The sequence below is a fragment of the Ostreococcus tauri genome, assembly GCF_000214015.3.
Source record: "Ostreococcus tauri WGS project CAID00000000 data, contig chromosome 12, whole genome shotgun sequence".
Classification (NCBI taxonomy): Eukaryota; Viridiplantae; Chlorophyta; class Mamiellophyceae; order Mamiellales; family Bathycoccaceae; genus Ostreococcus; species Ostreococcus tauri.
In genome coordinates, this window is record NC_014437.2 from 325476 (window position 1) to 340911 (window position 15436).

The window sequence follows — 15436 nt, forward strand, 5'->3', positions numbered from 1 at the left end:
TCGATGCCTCGAGCGCGTTGAACGCGTCGCCTAGAACGCTTAAACCGAGCCCACCGACCGGCGCGAGCGCCAGAGCGACGAACGCGCGCGACGATCGCGTCGGTCGAGACGTGAGCGAACTCGAACGCGCGCGCAATATGTTCGACGTGAGCGCGCTGCACGACGCACTGCGGAGCGAGAAACTCCGTAAGCGAAGGGTGCGTGCGCGCCGACAGCGTGAGCGATGCGACTTGCGACGCGAGACGCGGGCGGGGACTCGATCGATGACTGACTGTCAGTAATCCGACGCACGCGCACAGGAGGGCATTAAGGATGTGTTATTGAGCCTACAGTCGAGCGATTTCGTTAGATATCTGGACGTGGGGACGAAGGAATATGATTCCACGGGGAGTGGTGACGTGAAGTCTACTTGGGCGGGTCTGATTAGTTCGGTAATGGTTTGCGTGACGAGCGAGTTGGAGGACGACAAACACACGACAGATAAGAACACTTTCTCGCTTCTCAGGACGTGCGTAGCCGCGGCTGAAGGTCGGAAACGGACGAATGGTATATCGGTTCCGCTGCTGAGACGCGCTGGAAAGATGTTCGCACACGTTTTAATCGTGTTGCAATCGGGCGACGCAAACTTCGTCGTCGACTACGTACACATCCTACGGAACAATCTTTTAAATGTGCCGGAGTACTGCTCGCGAGCGAAACAGAGCGTGTTCGAAGAATTGATAAAACTTTTTGCGTCCAAGTCCACTTCGAGCTCGAGTGAAGCGATGAACGGGGAGAAGAAGGAGGAGTTGTATCGAGGCGCGGCGGCTTTCTATTTGCTGCTGCGCAACTGCCCCTATGATTTATCTGTGCAAACGGTTAATGGTTTGATGGAGACATTCAAAGATACGTTTCATAATCTTCGCGAAGACGGCCGCACGGCCGCAATGCTTGTTTCTGCCATGAATAAGTTTTTGCTTAAGACAGGTTTGGACGTGAGCTCGCGAATGGCTGCACTTCACGATAGCGTCTACCCGTACTTGGCGTGGGCACTCAAAGGGAATGTGAGAGACAGGCGCTTGAAGGAAGAGTTGATAAAATATTGCTACGTGCAAAATCGTTTAGACGTATTAGGTCACGAGAGTGTTGAAAATCTCGTGGAAGTGCTCGAGAAACAGATAGATGACATAGGTTCAGATCGATCCGTCGGCGGCAATAATTCTGACAGATTTGATGTGAAATTGTCGCAGAAGCTCCTGTTTGAGCTTTACTGCGACGTGCTGGTATTTTCTGAAAGAACGACGTCAACGGTTAGCTCTGACATGAATCAAATAACGCGAAGCGCCAAGCGCGCACGAGGTGATGGTAAGCACGTGGAGCGGATCGTTTCCAAGATTTTATCCGACGGCGGCTATTGGGGCGCTGTCTTTTGCGTGCTGTTGAAACGACATGGCGGTTCATTGGCAAAACCAGAGCTGGATGATTGCGCAAATCGATTGGTGATTGCCTTGAGTGATTCATTCTCGCAAGGAAGCATGTCAGACATGAAAGTTCTCGCTCACTCACTGTGGTTGATCCGGTGTTTGCAGGAAATTGCTGGTGGTACGCGCAATAATGCGTCGCCGGTTTGGACGAAGGTGACCAATTGTTTAGTGTACTGGCTCCCGGCACATCTAGCCGAAGCTCGTCTGACGAATGAATCTCTATTGCTGTTCGCGACGATGGTCAGTAGCGAACTCATTCATCCATCGTTGCTGCGTCAAAAATTCTGGCAACTCAGCGTCTTTGATTTCGCTGAAGTTCCAACACTGGCAACCCTTGAGCTCGTTAGCGCGGTGTCGTCCCTTGGACTAAGTGAGCATGTCGTGGCTGGGCGTTCGTATGACGAATACTTTCTATGGCTTCTCCGTGGTTTGTCACAAAAGACGGATGAACGTTTTTCATTTTACAGTCGTCGTGCAAACGCGTCAACAACTTCGGACGTCGCCTTAGACCGTGTACTCTCAGCCATTCAGAATTCATTCGTCGCGGCTTCTCATAGAGCCTGGATAGACAAAGAAGATAGAAGTTGGTTAGAGTCACCAGACGACGATCACGTGAGCTTTATGCGAGACGTGGAGAACCTTCGTCTCGTATCAAAACCTTTCGCCAAGTTTGGGTTCAATCCGAAACGCGCTGATGACGTGACTACAGTCAACAGCAGTTCAAAAGAGGTGAGTATGGACCCGGAAATCCGTATTACCGGTGCACAAATGTTAGAGAAAGCTATAGGCGCCGCGCGGAATCCTACAGATGCGGTTCGTGTATGCACAGTAGCGTTAGGAGCAATCACATCGTTAGCACCGATAAATCGGAGAACAGAATCCATGCAAAGTTTAGACCAGGGTGGTAACGCATCACTCATGAAGACGATTTTTGCGACGATACCACGTGCTTTACGGATTGGATTGCACTTAGATACGATACTTAGCTCGAAAACAACCGTGTTGGATGCAATTCCTACTTTGGTGTCGACTCTTCGGCAGGTGCAACACGCTGGGTGCAAGAGCGAAGCCTTGGAAGATCTGTGTCGAAATGTTGTCGAAATCCTGTATGACATCGCTCGGGAGTTACTGCAAAACATAGATCACGGATTGACGGTGGGCAGCAACAGTGTCATGACCAGTGCTCGTCACTCACAAGAGGAAACATTTTTTGATGACGACTTGGACTTTCAAATGGTTGATTCAGAGGCGCAACGCTCAAACACATCTCAGATGGCTACTACGTCGACGACGATAATGCCTGAAAATGACGGAAATGTGGCGTGTAGCGAGCGATATGTGAAGCAAATCATGAAGTGTCTTGAGTCAATGACGTCGGTGATACCAGAATCAGTAGCTACATTGACTGCGTTGCTATTGCGCTACGCCGTGCCACCGGAGGGCGCACCGCCTCGTGGACCATGCGGCATCGGTGTGTCGCAAGATATAGCTGAAGTTGCGATATCATTAGTGCAATCGTCGCGTTCGGCGAGTCTGGTTGGTGTCGTGCTACCAGTTCTTCAAGCGGTTGCGAGAGGGCAGGTGAATCTAGATGAAAACGCAGGACTGATGTCATCGGCTCGAGAGTGGCTATTGAATCAAACAACAATATTGACATACGGGCTTTGCGAGTTGACTTCCTCGAATTCCAACTGTGAAATGCCACCTATACCTGAAAATACTCATGGCGTGCTGGCGGATCTCGTCACTCGAGCAGCTGGCGTAGTAGATGGTGAAATTCCTGCAGCTCTGAGAAATTGCGGTGTTCGCGCAAAACTGGCTGATTGCATCTTGTCCCTCTTCACGTATGAAATGGACTACTTTCAACCGCGTTTTGGAGGTTGCCTAGCCTGGCTTTTAGGAGATGATAGTTATTTGGTGCGCATACACGCCGGTTACGCGATGGCTTCAGCTATTGGTTTCTTCCTTGAGGCGGACCACACGAGCATATTTCAAAACACGGTTGTTCCCGGATTAGCCATCAAGTGCCAGTTTCTGCCATCAGGTGGTTTGGATATAGCTACGGACGACATCGATGATACAGAACGTGAGTGGTCAAGCCTTCACATAATATCTGCCGTCGGGATCATCTCATCAGTGCTCGAACCATGGTGCGCCTTCATGATAATTCATCATCGCGCGCGACACGGCAGTCGGTTGCAGATACCGGCCATGAACGCGATAATTCATTTAGCAGAATCTACTGGGCATCCATCGGTCGCCTCATTCGTACAGTTTCACAACCGCACTATAGGAAGGCTCTGGATCGATTCAGGAGCTTCTGTATCTCTACTATTTGAAGTCCCTGAAGTGCTCGGTCTTCCGCCTGGCACTGATGCGAAAACGGTTGCAGCGCAACTGAAGAGATCTTTGCTTCCGGCTTTGATTTACGATAAGGATCGAGATGGACTGAACACGCTCGCAGCTATGAGTGATAGTGGTACCATTCAACAGATGATCAAGTTAAACTGGGACGTCGTTCAAGCGCGTTTGTACGCACTGGTGGCGAAAGATTGTCCGGATCCAAAGGCGATAGCTGCGCAGACATATGTGGAATCTTTGATGAAAAAGTCCATACGAGGATGGAAGCCTAACGACAGCTCTAATCAATTACAAATTCTGGTCGAGCTTCTGCATTTAGCGAGAGATCCTGTCGAGAGCGCGAAGCTGTTTGATGTATCACCTCCGTACAGACGAGCGACCGACATCATACATGTCATCGAGCGATTCATGAATGAACAAGATTCTACCATCACTTGGACTTTTGACGTTATTTTTCAGTGCATGCTATCTATTCACGAAGCGATCGATATGGCCACGTCATCGAGGCACAAGCTGAAAGTCTTGGCGTCGTTGAAAGTCTTGTTGTCCTGCATTGGTGAAGAAAATGTGAGAATCCCGTCTCTCTTCAGATATGTCTATTTCATGCTCATACCAAATTTGAATGATAACACGATCGGCACGCAGTGCATTCAGATTTTGGCGAAACAGACTCTGAGTGCTTACGACGAATTAAATCGCCTCAATGAAGATCAAAGCGAGCTTTCGTTCACTATGGAGAACTTCATCGTCCCATTGATGTTTGTATTGAGTTCCGTCGTTGAATCGGATGCAAGTTCAGTTGATCAGCGCACTGAGGCGCAGAATTTCCTGCGGATCATCGTCACGAAGCCACCAAAGTCGATCTACCGCGTGCTAGGAGTGTTACCGCCGTTGCCCGACTTGCCCATGCTCAAGGATGTGAGAGATATTTTGCTAAATGTTGACAAGCCAAGCCACGCAGAGCGATTGTCATATCTCGTGGAGAAAGCACCAACCTTGCCCAAAGCGCTGCAACGCGTGGCGTTGCGAGCTGGCGGTCTTGAGGCACTGATGCACAAGAAATATCTGTTAAAGATGAGTGATGAAGAAGATTTTTCACCATACAAATGGTCTTGTACGATTTCTGAGCACGTGTGGAAATTTGCAGAACTTGTGGCCCCGTTGGCGGATGCAGAGCTCTTCTCAATCGCAGCCGAGCTAGTGTCTTCTCTCGGTCCACTTAGGCCGCAAGTGCTGGCTTTCATACCACCGGAGCAAAAATTACCGTTGGGCGGGAAAGATTTTGTTGTTGGTATGACACAATTGGAAATGTTTGTGGTAAAGAATTTGAAATACTTGAGTAGCCTTCTGTGCTCACCAAAGAGCTCGACCGTGCGCTCTGCTGCGGCAACAATTCAAGGTTTGTTTACGATAAAAAAAGTCTGCGCTACGCATCAGAAGATACCCGAAACGGAAAGGTTTTATCTTGCGCCTTTCGCCACGGAAGCACTTACGGTCCCTGCGGTTGAATCTGTTTGTGTGAAGAGCATGGTGAGCGACCTGTACGAACTCGATGACGAACGTCTCTGGACAATTAATGAGAACGGCTCAGACAAAGCGTACGAGAACTGGATTTGCGCTCTTGTACATAGGTTACTACCCGAGTGCAAAGCTGACCCGTTATTTCGCTTGCTGGAATCGTTGATGATCTCTGATTATGTTGTGGCAGAGCTCGCTCTCCCGCATATGCTTTTTGAGATCGCCGATGCGCGCCATGACTTATCAGTGAAAGGGAACAAAGACGTTCACGATGCTCTCAGTCGAGGATTCACAGGAACATTAAACCGTGCAAACACTTCGGAAGGTCGTCGAGCCGCCAAGTTCATATTGCGTACGTTCGAGTATTTACGCCGTAAGCGCACGACAGCATTCAGAGCGAAACGTCCTGATGAGCCTAGCGAACGGCGATCTCGAGCGCGAGATCCAGCCAAGTGGAAAAAAATTTTCTGGTTCGATATTGATTATCTTACCGTTGCACAGGCGGCAATTCACACTGAAGCACCCCTTACGGCCATAATGTTTGTCGAGTATTGGCTGGAAGAGAAGGGTGACAGTGTCTCTCTGAACGTGGGCGATTCACATGGACAGATGTCTGACTCTGTGCCGGAGCATCTTTCGCTATTACTTAAAGCTCAATCGAAACTTTCTGAACCTGATGGTCTGTACGGTTTGTTGTGTTCGAATTCACTCGAGTTGCAACTACGATTAAGCGAACACGAAGGGCATTGGGACAGAGCCCTTGCGGGATATGACTTGCTGCGCAGCAGTGGAGAAAACATCGGTACACACGACGGTCAGCATAGCGTGCCTATGATGAGATCCCTTCGAGAGCTCGGCTGCTCACACCTGCTCCGTGCGTACTCGAAGGCACTGTCCGATGACGAGTTGGCGGCTCCAGAGATGAAAGAGTTGCAGTATGAGGCAGCGTGGCGAGCTGGAATATGGACGTTGCCGACGGGGATCACTCGAACGCAACATTCAACCACATCAGAGTTCAATCAGAGTTTGCACGCTGCGTTGCGCGCACTCGATCGTAATGACACGGCCTGCGCAATCTATGAGACGAATAGGTCGCGCGCTCACATTCTGGAAAAAGCGATCAGTGAGCAGGCAGAATCGGCAGATGCGATGAACGTCACCATAATGAAATTGCGCATGCTCGATGACATCCGTGATGCCGCTCAATTATGGCGTCACTTCGACTCTAACGCCAATGTCGAGGTAAAAAAGCGCGCACTCATAAGTATGAACGACTGCTGGCGCTCGAGACATGTGAAGGACGCGCCGTTCAAACTCATCGAACAGTCTCTCGCGCTGCAAGGCGTCCTTTTCCAGCTCGCTGGTTTGTACGACAACTACGCTCAACACATGACACGAACTTCCATGCTAGCTCGTAAAGCCGGTCATATCACTGAGGGTGTGCAGGCCATACGAAATCTGCGTATCATGCACGGGCGCGATCAAACGAAGTCGGATATGATAAGTTTGGGTACGTCGCCGTGGCGCGTAGAGGAAGCCAAGTTGTTGTGGGCGGAAGGCAAGTCAGAAGCAGCGATTTCCGTCGTCAATTCCATCGTGCAATCCATGCGGCCCGGGCAAAATTTACTCTTAAGCTCTCCAAAAAGATCGGAGAACGCATCGGCACCACCGAGCGCGAGGTTCTTCGAGCTCGTGTGTCTGCTGTCAAAGTGGCAAGCGCGCGCGCGAAGCGAGTCAAGCAAAGTCATCTTGAGCAAGTTTCTAGATTGCGTTTCCGGTATGACGGCCGCTTATGCAGATATTATGAAGGGAAAAGGAGTCCATGAAGCGAAGTGCGCCGTCATTTACTCGAAAGATGGCTTGAACGATGTGACGTCTGTGAGACTTTTGAGCAGAGTTCATTTTCGACTGGCGCAATTCACCGACGCTCAGTATCGCCACTTGGAGGACCGTCTTAAGTCTCCCGAGTGGGCTCGCTACGAGAGACTGCGTAAGCGGAACGAAGACGAGCTAGTGCGTCTCAAACGCGAAAAAGATACCAAACATCTCGCGCTCGTTGGTAAGAAAAAGGGCACCGGGGCGTACGAAGCGATTGTGAATGAGATAAACAGCATCACTGGTCGATTGTATCCACTTGAGAGGCAAGTGTCGAATGATCACGAAGAGGCGATGGGCATGCACGGTGAGCATAGGAACGCACTAATCACCGCTTTGCAAGGTTACCGCAGATCGCTCGAAGCCGGCGGTTGGAACGCCCAGGAGACTGTCTTTAGGATGATATCGCTTTGGTTCACTCACTGCGCCGGCGTCAGCACAAAGAGTCTCAGCGGAGGAACTCTCACCTCCGCGGTAAACGGCGAGATCGAGAAGCTCATCACTCGAGGCGCCAGAATCCCGAGTCAGATCTTTCTGGAGCTGTCGCATCAAATCATCAGTCGTCTGGGGACGCCGTGCAACGCTGAAAATAATTTTATCCAACTGCTCGAACATCTGGTGTTCAGACTGATTCGAGACCACCCGTATCACGTCATTTACCAAATTCAAGCACTGACGCGAGGTGATAGAGTCTCTCGTGCTGGAGTGCGTTCGCCGAGCGAAAAGATCGCCGCCGCGAAGAGGCTGCTGGAGAAAGATGGGTCAAAGTACCCTGAGAAACGGATGATGCTATCACAGATGGAACGATTGATCGAGGCATACATTCGCATCGCGACAATGTCGCTTTCAAGCAACAACGAGACGCCGTGGAAGCAATTGCCGAGCGACGTGAAGAAACGAGCGCTGAGTGATTTGAAGATGGTTCCTGTACTTACCGCACCACTAGCAATCGATCCGAAATGCGAGTACGCCGATGGAACCTTTCCATACTTTTCACACTTTGGTGACGCCGCACGACTTGTTGGCGGCATCAACGTGCCAAAAGTTGTGTCTTGCTACGGTTCTAACGGCAAAATCTATCATCAGTTGGCCAAGAGTGGCAACGACGATCTGCGACAAGATGCCGTTATTCAGCAGTTCTTCGGATTGGTGAATACGTTGCTCAAGCGAAACTTGAGCACGAACTCTCGGCGCATGCGTATTCGCACATACAAGGTCATTCCTTTCTCACCGGAGGCTGGCCTCCTTGAGTACGTGGACGAATCGATTTTGCTATCGAGTTATCTCATTCGAGCTCACGAGCGATATCGACCTTGCGATATGAAGCACGGAGATATCTCGCGGCTCATGAAAGGTTTGCCACCGTCCGAGCTACACAAAACGTATGAGGAGGTGTGCGCCAACTTCCGCCCTGTCATGCACAACTTCTTCTTGGAGAACTTTCCCGATCCGAGTAATTGGTTCGAAAAGCGCGTGGCGTACACACGATCATGCGCAGTGAATTCCATCGTCGGCTACGTCATAGGTCTCGGTGATAGACACAGCAGTAACATCATGATTGACAGATGGACGGCGGAGTTTGTGCACATCGATTTCGGTGTCACGTTTGAGCAAGGCTTGACTTTGAAGACGCCCGAACGCGTTCCTTTCCGCCTGACCCGTGACATCGTCGATGGCATGGGTGCATGCGGCGTCGAGGGCATCATGCGTCGATGCTGTGAGGAGACCATGAAAGTGCTGCGTTCAAACAGAGACGCGCTCACGACCATCATCGCCGTCCTCGTGCATGATCCCATCATCAAGTGGGCTGTCGGCGGTCGCCAGGACGCCGCCGCGTCGTCGAAGCATTACAACGGTATGGGCGATAGCCCCGTGCACGCGGACGAGGGTAACCTCGACGCCGAGCGCGCGCTCATGCGCGTAAAGCAAAAACTCGACGGTTACGAAGACGGCGAGCTCCGCTCCATCCAAGGTCAGGTCCAACAGCTCCTCCACGACGCGCGCGATCCGCACAAGCTCGCTTTGATGTACGCCGGATGGGCCGCTTGGCTCTGATAATTCGAAATGTAATCATAATGCGAGAACAAAACGTCGATCGATTCATCAAGGCTCGACCTACACGTGGTTGAGGTGAAATCGATGACGTCATGTTACATGTACGACGACAGAGCGACCAATTTTACGTCACTTGCCCTCGCGCACGCGACGACGCTCGCGCATGATGCGCGCTTTCACTTGCACCGAGTCCGTCGCCCAACCTCTCCGCGCCGTCGCCGGAAGAGCGCGCGCGTCTCCTCGAGCGTCGAGAGCGACGCGCGCGATGAACAAAGCGCGCGCAACCTTCAACGTGTCCGCGTCAGCGCTCTTCAAGCGTGTCGCGGAAGACGCCTCGCGCGCTGAGAGCGCGCCGTCGACGTCGCGACGATTCGTGGCGTTGTCACTGGCGCTCGCGGCGGCGTCGACGGCGAGTGCGCCGGGAGCGAACGCGCAGAAGTTCAAGGAGGTGTGCGACCCGACGGAGGACGGCGCGGAGTGCCGAGCGAACATTCTCGCGCAAGACGGGATCGACGTCGGCGCGTACGAAGTGGGCGGCAGTCGATCGTTCAAGGCAGCGAATCCGACGGGGGCGAAGACGAGCTTGACGACGTATCAGAGCGACACGCTCGAGTTCGTTGGCGAGGTGGAGGCGCTATTGGCCATGGACGTGTACGACGGCTCTCGGGAGAAGGCAGTCGCGGCGTTTCAGAAGAAGTCGAATAACTGGAGTGGGAAGTACGCCCCGGGTGGGAGCTCGAAGATGGCGTCCGGGCGGGCGTTCTACAATGCGTTGAACCAGCTCGCGGGACACTACTCGTTCAATGGGTTGGCGCCGATTCCGAAGAGTCGACTCGACGTCGTAGAGACGAACATCGCCAAGACCAAGGAACTCATCGCCGCTGGAAGATAGATTGAGTAATTAAACGACGCGTTCTTTGCGTCGTCGGCGTTGCAACTATCAAGCTAAACTAATCCCCATCAGCGTCCCATCGGCTTCAGCTATCACGCTTTAAATCGAATCGCGTGTACGCTTCTAAACAATCGCCTTTGCGACACGACCGCGGGCGCGTCGTCCACTCGCGCCGCCCTGACGACGTGCCACCCGTACCACGTCCCTCCACTCTTAAAATCGGGATAGTACGCCGACGATTCGTCCACGCGATGTCTCTCCGCGTCCGCGTCGAACGCCGCTCCGTCCCGATACTCCGTCGTCCCTCCGAGCTCGATCCATCCGATCACGCGCGCCCGCGGACCCGCTCCATCGTCACCCTCGTCGTTAAACATCGCCTCCCCGTCCTCGGACGTCCACGATTCTCCGAGAACCGCTCGGCCGTGCGTTCCTCCCGAGGTCTCGACCACCCAAACTCTGCACGGCGTCCTCCACGCGCGCTCCGACGCGTACGCCCGGACGTCCATCGTCTTCTTCCCGTCCACGAGCATCACCGCGTACGGCGGTTGGACCTCGAGCGCGAGCGCGTCGTCGTCCGTCGTCGTCATGACGCGCCGCGTCGTGACGCGCGCCTCCGTCACTCGCGCACGCGCATGCTCCGTCGACCACCGACGCGCTTGGAGCTCAAGGGCGAGGATAAGGACGAGGTACGGACGTCACCGCATCGCTCGATCGTCCACCGCGCGCGCGGCGTCGAACGCGCGACTGACGGGTGCGAATTCGATCGTTTCGCGCGCGCGCAGTTTGAAAGACTTCGACGGGAACGCGTGAACGCGCGCGAGCTCGGGACGATCGGTGCGCGCGACTCGGTGGACGGTGACGCGGTGCGTCGAGCGGAGCGTGAGCGCGAGCGCGAGCGAAGGATCGGGATCGCGGAGGTGAGAGAGGAGGAATAAAAGGATAAAGCGAGATGCCGCCGCGACCGCTCGTCGTGGTCGGACCGTCCGGGGTGGGGAAAGGGACGTTGATCGCGATGCTTCAGAGAGAGTTTCCTGATAAGTTTGGGTTCTCTGTGTCGCACACCACGCGGGCGCCGCGTCCGGGGGAGGTGAACGGGACGCACTACAACTTTGTGGACAAGGCGACGATGGAGCGGGACATCGCGAGCGGGAAGTTTTTGGAGCACGCCAACGTGCATCAAAACATCTACGGTACGTCCTTCGCGGCCGTTCGCGCGGTGTCCAAGCAGGGAAGGATTTGTATCCTCGATATAGACGTGCAGGGCGCGGAAGCGGTGAAGAAGTCAACGCTGAACGCGGCGTACGTGTTCATCGCGCCGCCGTCTATGGAGGAGCTCGAAAAGCGACTGCGCGGACGCGGCACCGAGGCCGAGGACGCCGTGTTGAAGCGGCTCGAGAACGCTCGAACGGAAATGGCGAAGAAGGACGTCCCCGGTTTCTTCGACGCGATCATCGTGAACGACGATCTAGACGCCGCGTACGAGGCGTTGAAGCGCGTCATCGCTGAGCGCGTCGAGTCCGATTCCAACTCTCGAATCGACCTAGCGAGGCTCGGTCCGTACGCCTTCGGCGTCGCGTGCGCCGTCGCCATAGCCGCCCGAGTCATCATCAACAAGGGCGGTCCGTGATCGTTTTGTAATCGAACGCGCGTGTGGCTTGACTCATCGAACCGCTCCCAAAAGCAACCACCTGGTGGGTAAAACTGGCCGACAGTTGAGAATCTGAATAGAATCACGCTCGGCACTTCGCGACGCGCGTCCAGCATGTGGCTCTTTCGCAAGCAAAAGACCCCTCAGGAGCTCTTGAGAGATAACAAGCGCTCGCTCGACCGATCGATACGGGAAATCGAACGCGAGCGGACGCAGATGATGAATCAGGAGAAGAAATTAATCGCAGAGATCAAGCGAGTGGCCAAGGCGAATCAAATGGGCGCCGTGAAGGTGCGTGCGCGGAGTCGATGCGTGATACTGTGATGTCATTGGAGTCACGACGGGCGTCCGCGCGATAGTTGGGGGCGAAAAGAGGCGAAAGAGCGGAAAGCGCGCGACGGACAGTTTGGCGCGCGAACGAGGCGACTGACCGAGACGATTCGCTCGACGCAGGTCATGGCGAAGGATCTCGTTCGCACGAGACACTCGATTACGAAGTTTTACGCCCTTAAGTCGCAGTTGCAAGGGGTGTCGCTGCGAATGCAGACGCTGAAGAGCTCGCAGGCCATGGCAGACGCGATGCGTGGGGTGACCAAGGCGATGAAGTCGATGAATGCGCGGTTGAATCTTCCGTCGTTGACGAATATCTTGAAGGAGTTTGAGAGGCAAAATGAAAAGATGGAGATGACCACGGAGGTGATGGGTGATGCGGTCGACGATGCGTTCGCTGGTGAGGATGAAGAGGAGGAAACGGAGGAACTGGTGAATGCTGTGTTGGACGAGCTTGGGTGCAATGTCGGGGCGGAGCTCATTTCGGCCCCAGCGACCAAGGTTGGGGTTGCCTCGGAGTCGAAGGCGGAGCGCGCAGCGGTATTGGAAGGTGGTGCGTCGGAGCCCACCGCCGGGAGCGGTCTGGATGACGACCTGCAGGCGCGTCTTGACGCGCTTCGAAAGTAATTCTCGTTTGTAAAACGTTTGACATGGTACAACAATTCCTAGCAATGACGACATCGAGATGACTATTCCACCTCGGCGAGGATCTTCTTCTTCCGAGCGGGCTTGAACTCCTTCTTCTCTGCTCCAGGGGCGGCATGGGCGACTCGTCTCTTCGCCTTGCGTGTCTCGGCGTCTTGCATAGTGCGGCGAAGTTTTGTCGCCTTGTGAATCGCCTTCGGCACGTGATGGTGGTTTGCGATGCGCCTAATTTCGGGCATGTGTTTGAATCTGTCCTTCAAAGACGCATTGTACTGATGCTTGCGCTTTTCTCGAGCCGAAAGCGTCCCCAACTGCGCGCTTGCATCCGCTTTCCAGCATCGAATGTTGAAGTCGTCCGACGCGCTGAACACATACGTTCCATCCATGGAAAAGCGCGTGCAGAACACACGCTGCATGCGCTTCGTGTGGTAACAATCCTTGGAGTGCCCAGCGTTGTAATCGAATATACGGATCGTTCTGTCGTAGCTCCCGGCAACGAACTCGCGCCCTGTTGGGGAGTAATCGATGTCCATGACAGTGTTGACGAAATCCTTGTGCACGCACGTTGCAATGTCCATCTTCCGCATGTCGTAAGAGTACAAGTTCGTATCCTCGTTTGCGACGGTAAAATTGAACGCCTCCATCGGATTCCAGCACAGTTTGGTCGACTTCGTCTGCATGATAATCTTTCGCAGCGGCGTCTCCATGCGAACGTCGTACAGCGCGACGGATCGGTCTGTGCCGCACGAAGCAAATATATCCGACTCCACCGGATTCCATCGCACCGAGAGCACAGTGTCTACCCCCCACTCGAACGTGTGCATCGGTTTGCCTCGCTCCATGTTCCAAACCTGCACCGTCGCCCCCGCGGTGGCGAACTCGTTCTTCCCCCAGTGCGCGTCGCAGTCCCTAAACCCGTTATCTTGCTGCCACACCGCCGTGGTCGTCACCTTCGGAATCTTCCGCGTCGGGTCACTCATATCCCCCATCTGTGCCTTCGGAAGCGTCCACAACCGCACCGTCGCGTCGTCACCGCACGAAACCACGAGTTTCCCATCCTTCGACACGCACACGCCGCGCGTCGCCCCTCTATGTCCGCTCAGTATTCGCAACGTCTTCCTACTCGGCACGTCCCAGATTCGAATCTCCCCGCTCGCATCGCCGCTCACCAACTCCGTCAACGACGTCGGCGACTTCGCCATGCACAGCACACCGTCCGCGTGTCCACCGAATTGCCCGACGAGCGGCTTGGCGAACACCTTGTCCAGCTTCACCGCGTTCAGCGCTCGCTTGTACTCCGTCGCTCGCTGCATCGGCCGGAGCTCGGGATCGAGATTTCGGTGCACCCTGAGCGCATCCGTCTTACACTCGCGCGTGTAGTCCTCCTCGACGCGGCTGATCACCTTGACGCGCATCGTGCGAGCTCGCCGCCACGAAGCCGCCGCCGCCGGCACGAATTCCTTCACGAAACGCGCTCTCGCGCGCGATCCACGCCGCGATCGACGTCACGCGCGCGCTCGATGGACGCCGGGCGTCAAAATCCGTCGCGCGTCGAGCCCGAACGACGTCGCTCGCGACGCAGCGCGCGGTGAAGTGTCGACGCGCGCGTCGCGCCGCCGTCTGATGAGGAAAAGAATCGCACGTCAGACGGCGACGCGTCGCGTTCATGCCGTTCGTGCACATCGCCTGGCTCCCGAAGACGGCGCGTAACGCCGAGGTCCGGAAAGAGGTCGCAAAGGCGGTGATAAACGCGCTCGTAAACGTAAAGTCGGCGGAGATTTCGCCCGATAAGGTTGTCGTGCGCTTCAGCGAAGCCGTCGACGGGTTCGCGTTGCCCGCGGGACACACGCACGAGAGCGTGGAGAAGAAATAAACGAACGATCGATATGATGCGAGGCGCGAGGGGAGTGGCGGAGGCGATGCGTGGGGTGAAACTCGCTCGCGGGCGACACCAGCTCGTGTGCGTCGAGTTGGTGAGCGACACCATGTGACCGAACGGATTCATCGGAAAGCGGCATCTGGAGCGAGCGATGCGAGCGGTGACGGAGAAACCGCTGGATGTGAGCAATCCGGTGCGATTTTCGGTGATTCGAGTGCCGTTCTTCTTAGAACCTGAGTATCCGAGGAACGAGTCGTGGAGCGAGACGAATCGAACTCGGCTCGAGAGGAAGTGGGGCGGTAAGGCGCAATTCGAGGCGCAGAAGCGAAGACACAGGCTCAAGGAGCGCGGAAGGGAAGTTGGGATCGACAGTTTCAATCTCGATCGATTAGCGTCGAGCACGATGCAGAGTCATCGGTTGGTGCAGTGGGTGACAAAGCACCACGGATGCGCCGTGAGCGAAAAACTTTACAACGAATTGAATCGAAGACATTTTGTAGAGGGACAAAAGCTGAACGATCGTGAAATGCTGTGCGATGCGGCAGCGGCGGCTGGGCTCGATCGCGCGAAAGCGGAAGAGTTCCTCGCCTCGGGCGAGGGCGAGGCCGAGATCGAGGGCGCGCTACACGTCCTGCGCAGGATGGGCATCCACTCCATCCCAAATTTCATCATCGGCGCCAAGCACGTGCTTTCGGGCGCGGTACACTCTTCAGAGTTGATCAATGTGTTCCGTGATATCGAACGAACGGGTAAGGGGGCTCCAGAGAGCG

At 54.6% G+C, this 15436-nt stretch overlaps 8 protein-coding genes across 8 annotated transcripts; 6 read left to right on the forward strand and 2 right to left on the reverse strand.

Annotated features, from left to right (window-relative positions):
* Positions 1–137: 137 nt before the first annotated feature.
* On the forward strand, positions 138–9272 carry OT_ostta12g01965 (PIK-related kinase, FATC; the record flags this gene model as incomplete). Its single annotated transcript, XM_003082292.1, has 2 exons — positions 138–197; positions 300–9272. The coding sequence occupies 2 exons, from the start codon at positions 138–140 to the stop codon at positions 9270–9272; spliced, it is 9033 nt and encodes a 3010-aa protein (XP_003082340.1).
* Positions 9273–9537: 265 nt separating this feature from the next.
* On the forward strand, positions 9538–10164 carry OT_ostta12g01970 (Photosystem II Pbs27; the record flags this gene model as incomplete). The annotated part of the gene is made up of 1 exon (XM_003082293.1): positions 9538–10164. The coding sequence occupies one exon, from the start codon at positions 9538–9540 to the stop codon at positions 10162–10164; it is 627 nt and encodes a 208-aa protein (XP_003082341.1).
* A 92-nt stretch (positions 10165–10256) lies between these two features.
* OT_ostta12g01980 (PUA-like domain) lies at positions 10257–10751 on the reverse strand (the record flags this gene model as incomplete). Its single annotated transcript, XM_003082294.1, has 1 exon — positions 10257–10751. The coding sequence occupies one exon, from the start codon at positions 10749–10751 to the stop codon at positions 10257–10259; it is 495 nt and encodes a 164-aa protein (XP_003082342.1).
* A 45-nt stretch (positions 10752–10796) lies between these two features.
* Positions 10797–11099, forward strand: OT_ostta12g01990 (Anaphase-promoting complex, subunit CDC26; the record flags this gene model as incomplete). Its single annotated transcript, XM_022982885.1, has 2 exons — positions 10797–10850; positions 10947–11099. The coding sequence occupies 2 exons, from the start codon at positions 10797–10799 to the stop codon at positions 11097–11099; spliced, it is 207 nt and encodes a 68-aa protein (XP_022840105.1).
* Positions 11100–11113: 14 nt separating this feature from the next.
* Positions 11114–11791, forward strand: OT_ostta12g01995 (Guanylate kinase; the record flags this gene model as incomplete). The annotated part of the gene is made up of 1 exon (XM_003082296.2): positions 11114–11791. One exon carries the CDS (start codon positions 11114–11116, stop codon positions 11789–11791), a length of 678 nt encoding a protein of 225 aa, XP_003082344.1.
* A 240-nt stretch (positions 11792–12031) lies between these two features.
* Positions 12032–12769, forward strand: OT_ostta12g02000 (Guanylate kinase; the record flags this gene model as incomplete). The annotated part of the gene is made up of 2 exons (XM_003082297.2): positions 12032–12103; positions 12266–12769. The coding sequence occupies 2 exons, from the start codon at positions 12032–12034 to the stop codon at positions 12767–12769; spliced, it is 576 nt and encodes a 191-aa protein (XP_003082345.2).
* Positions 12770–12831: 62 nt separating this feature from the next.
* Positions 12832–14202, reverse strand: OT_ostta12g02010 (Sof1-like protein; the record flags this gene model as incomplete). Its single annotated transcript, XM_003082298.1, has 1 exon — positions 12832–14202. One exon carries the CDS (start codon positions 14200–14202, stop codon positions 12832–12834), a length of 1371 nt encoding a protein of 456 aa, XP_003082346.1.
* A 251-nt stretch (positions 14203–14453) lies between these two features.
* On the forward strand, positions 14454–14660 carry OT_ostta12g02020 (unnamed product; the record flags this gene model as incomplete). Its single annotated transcript, XM_003082299.2, has 1 exon — positions 14454–14660. The coding sequence occupies one exon, from the start codon at positions 14454–14456 to the stop codon at positions 14658–14660; it is 207 nt and encodes a 68-aa protein (XP_003082347.2).
* Positions 14661–15436: the final 776 nt, after the last annotated feature.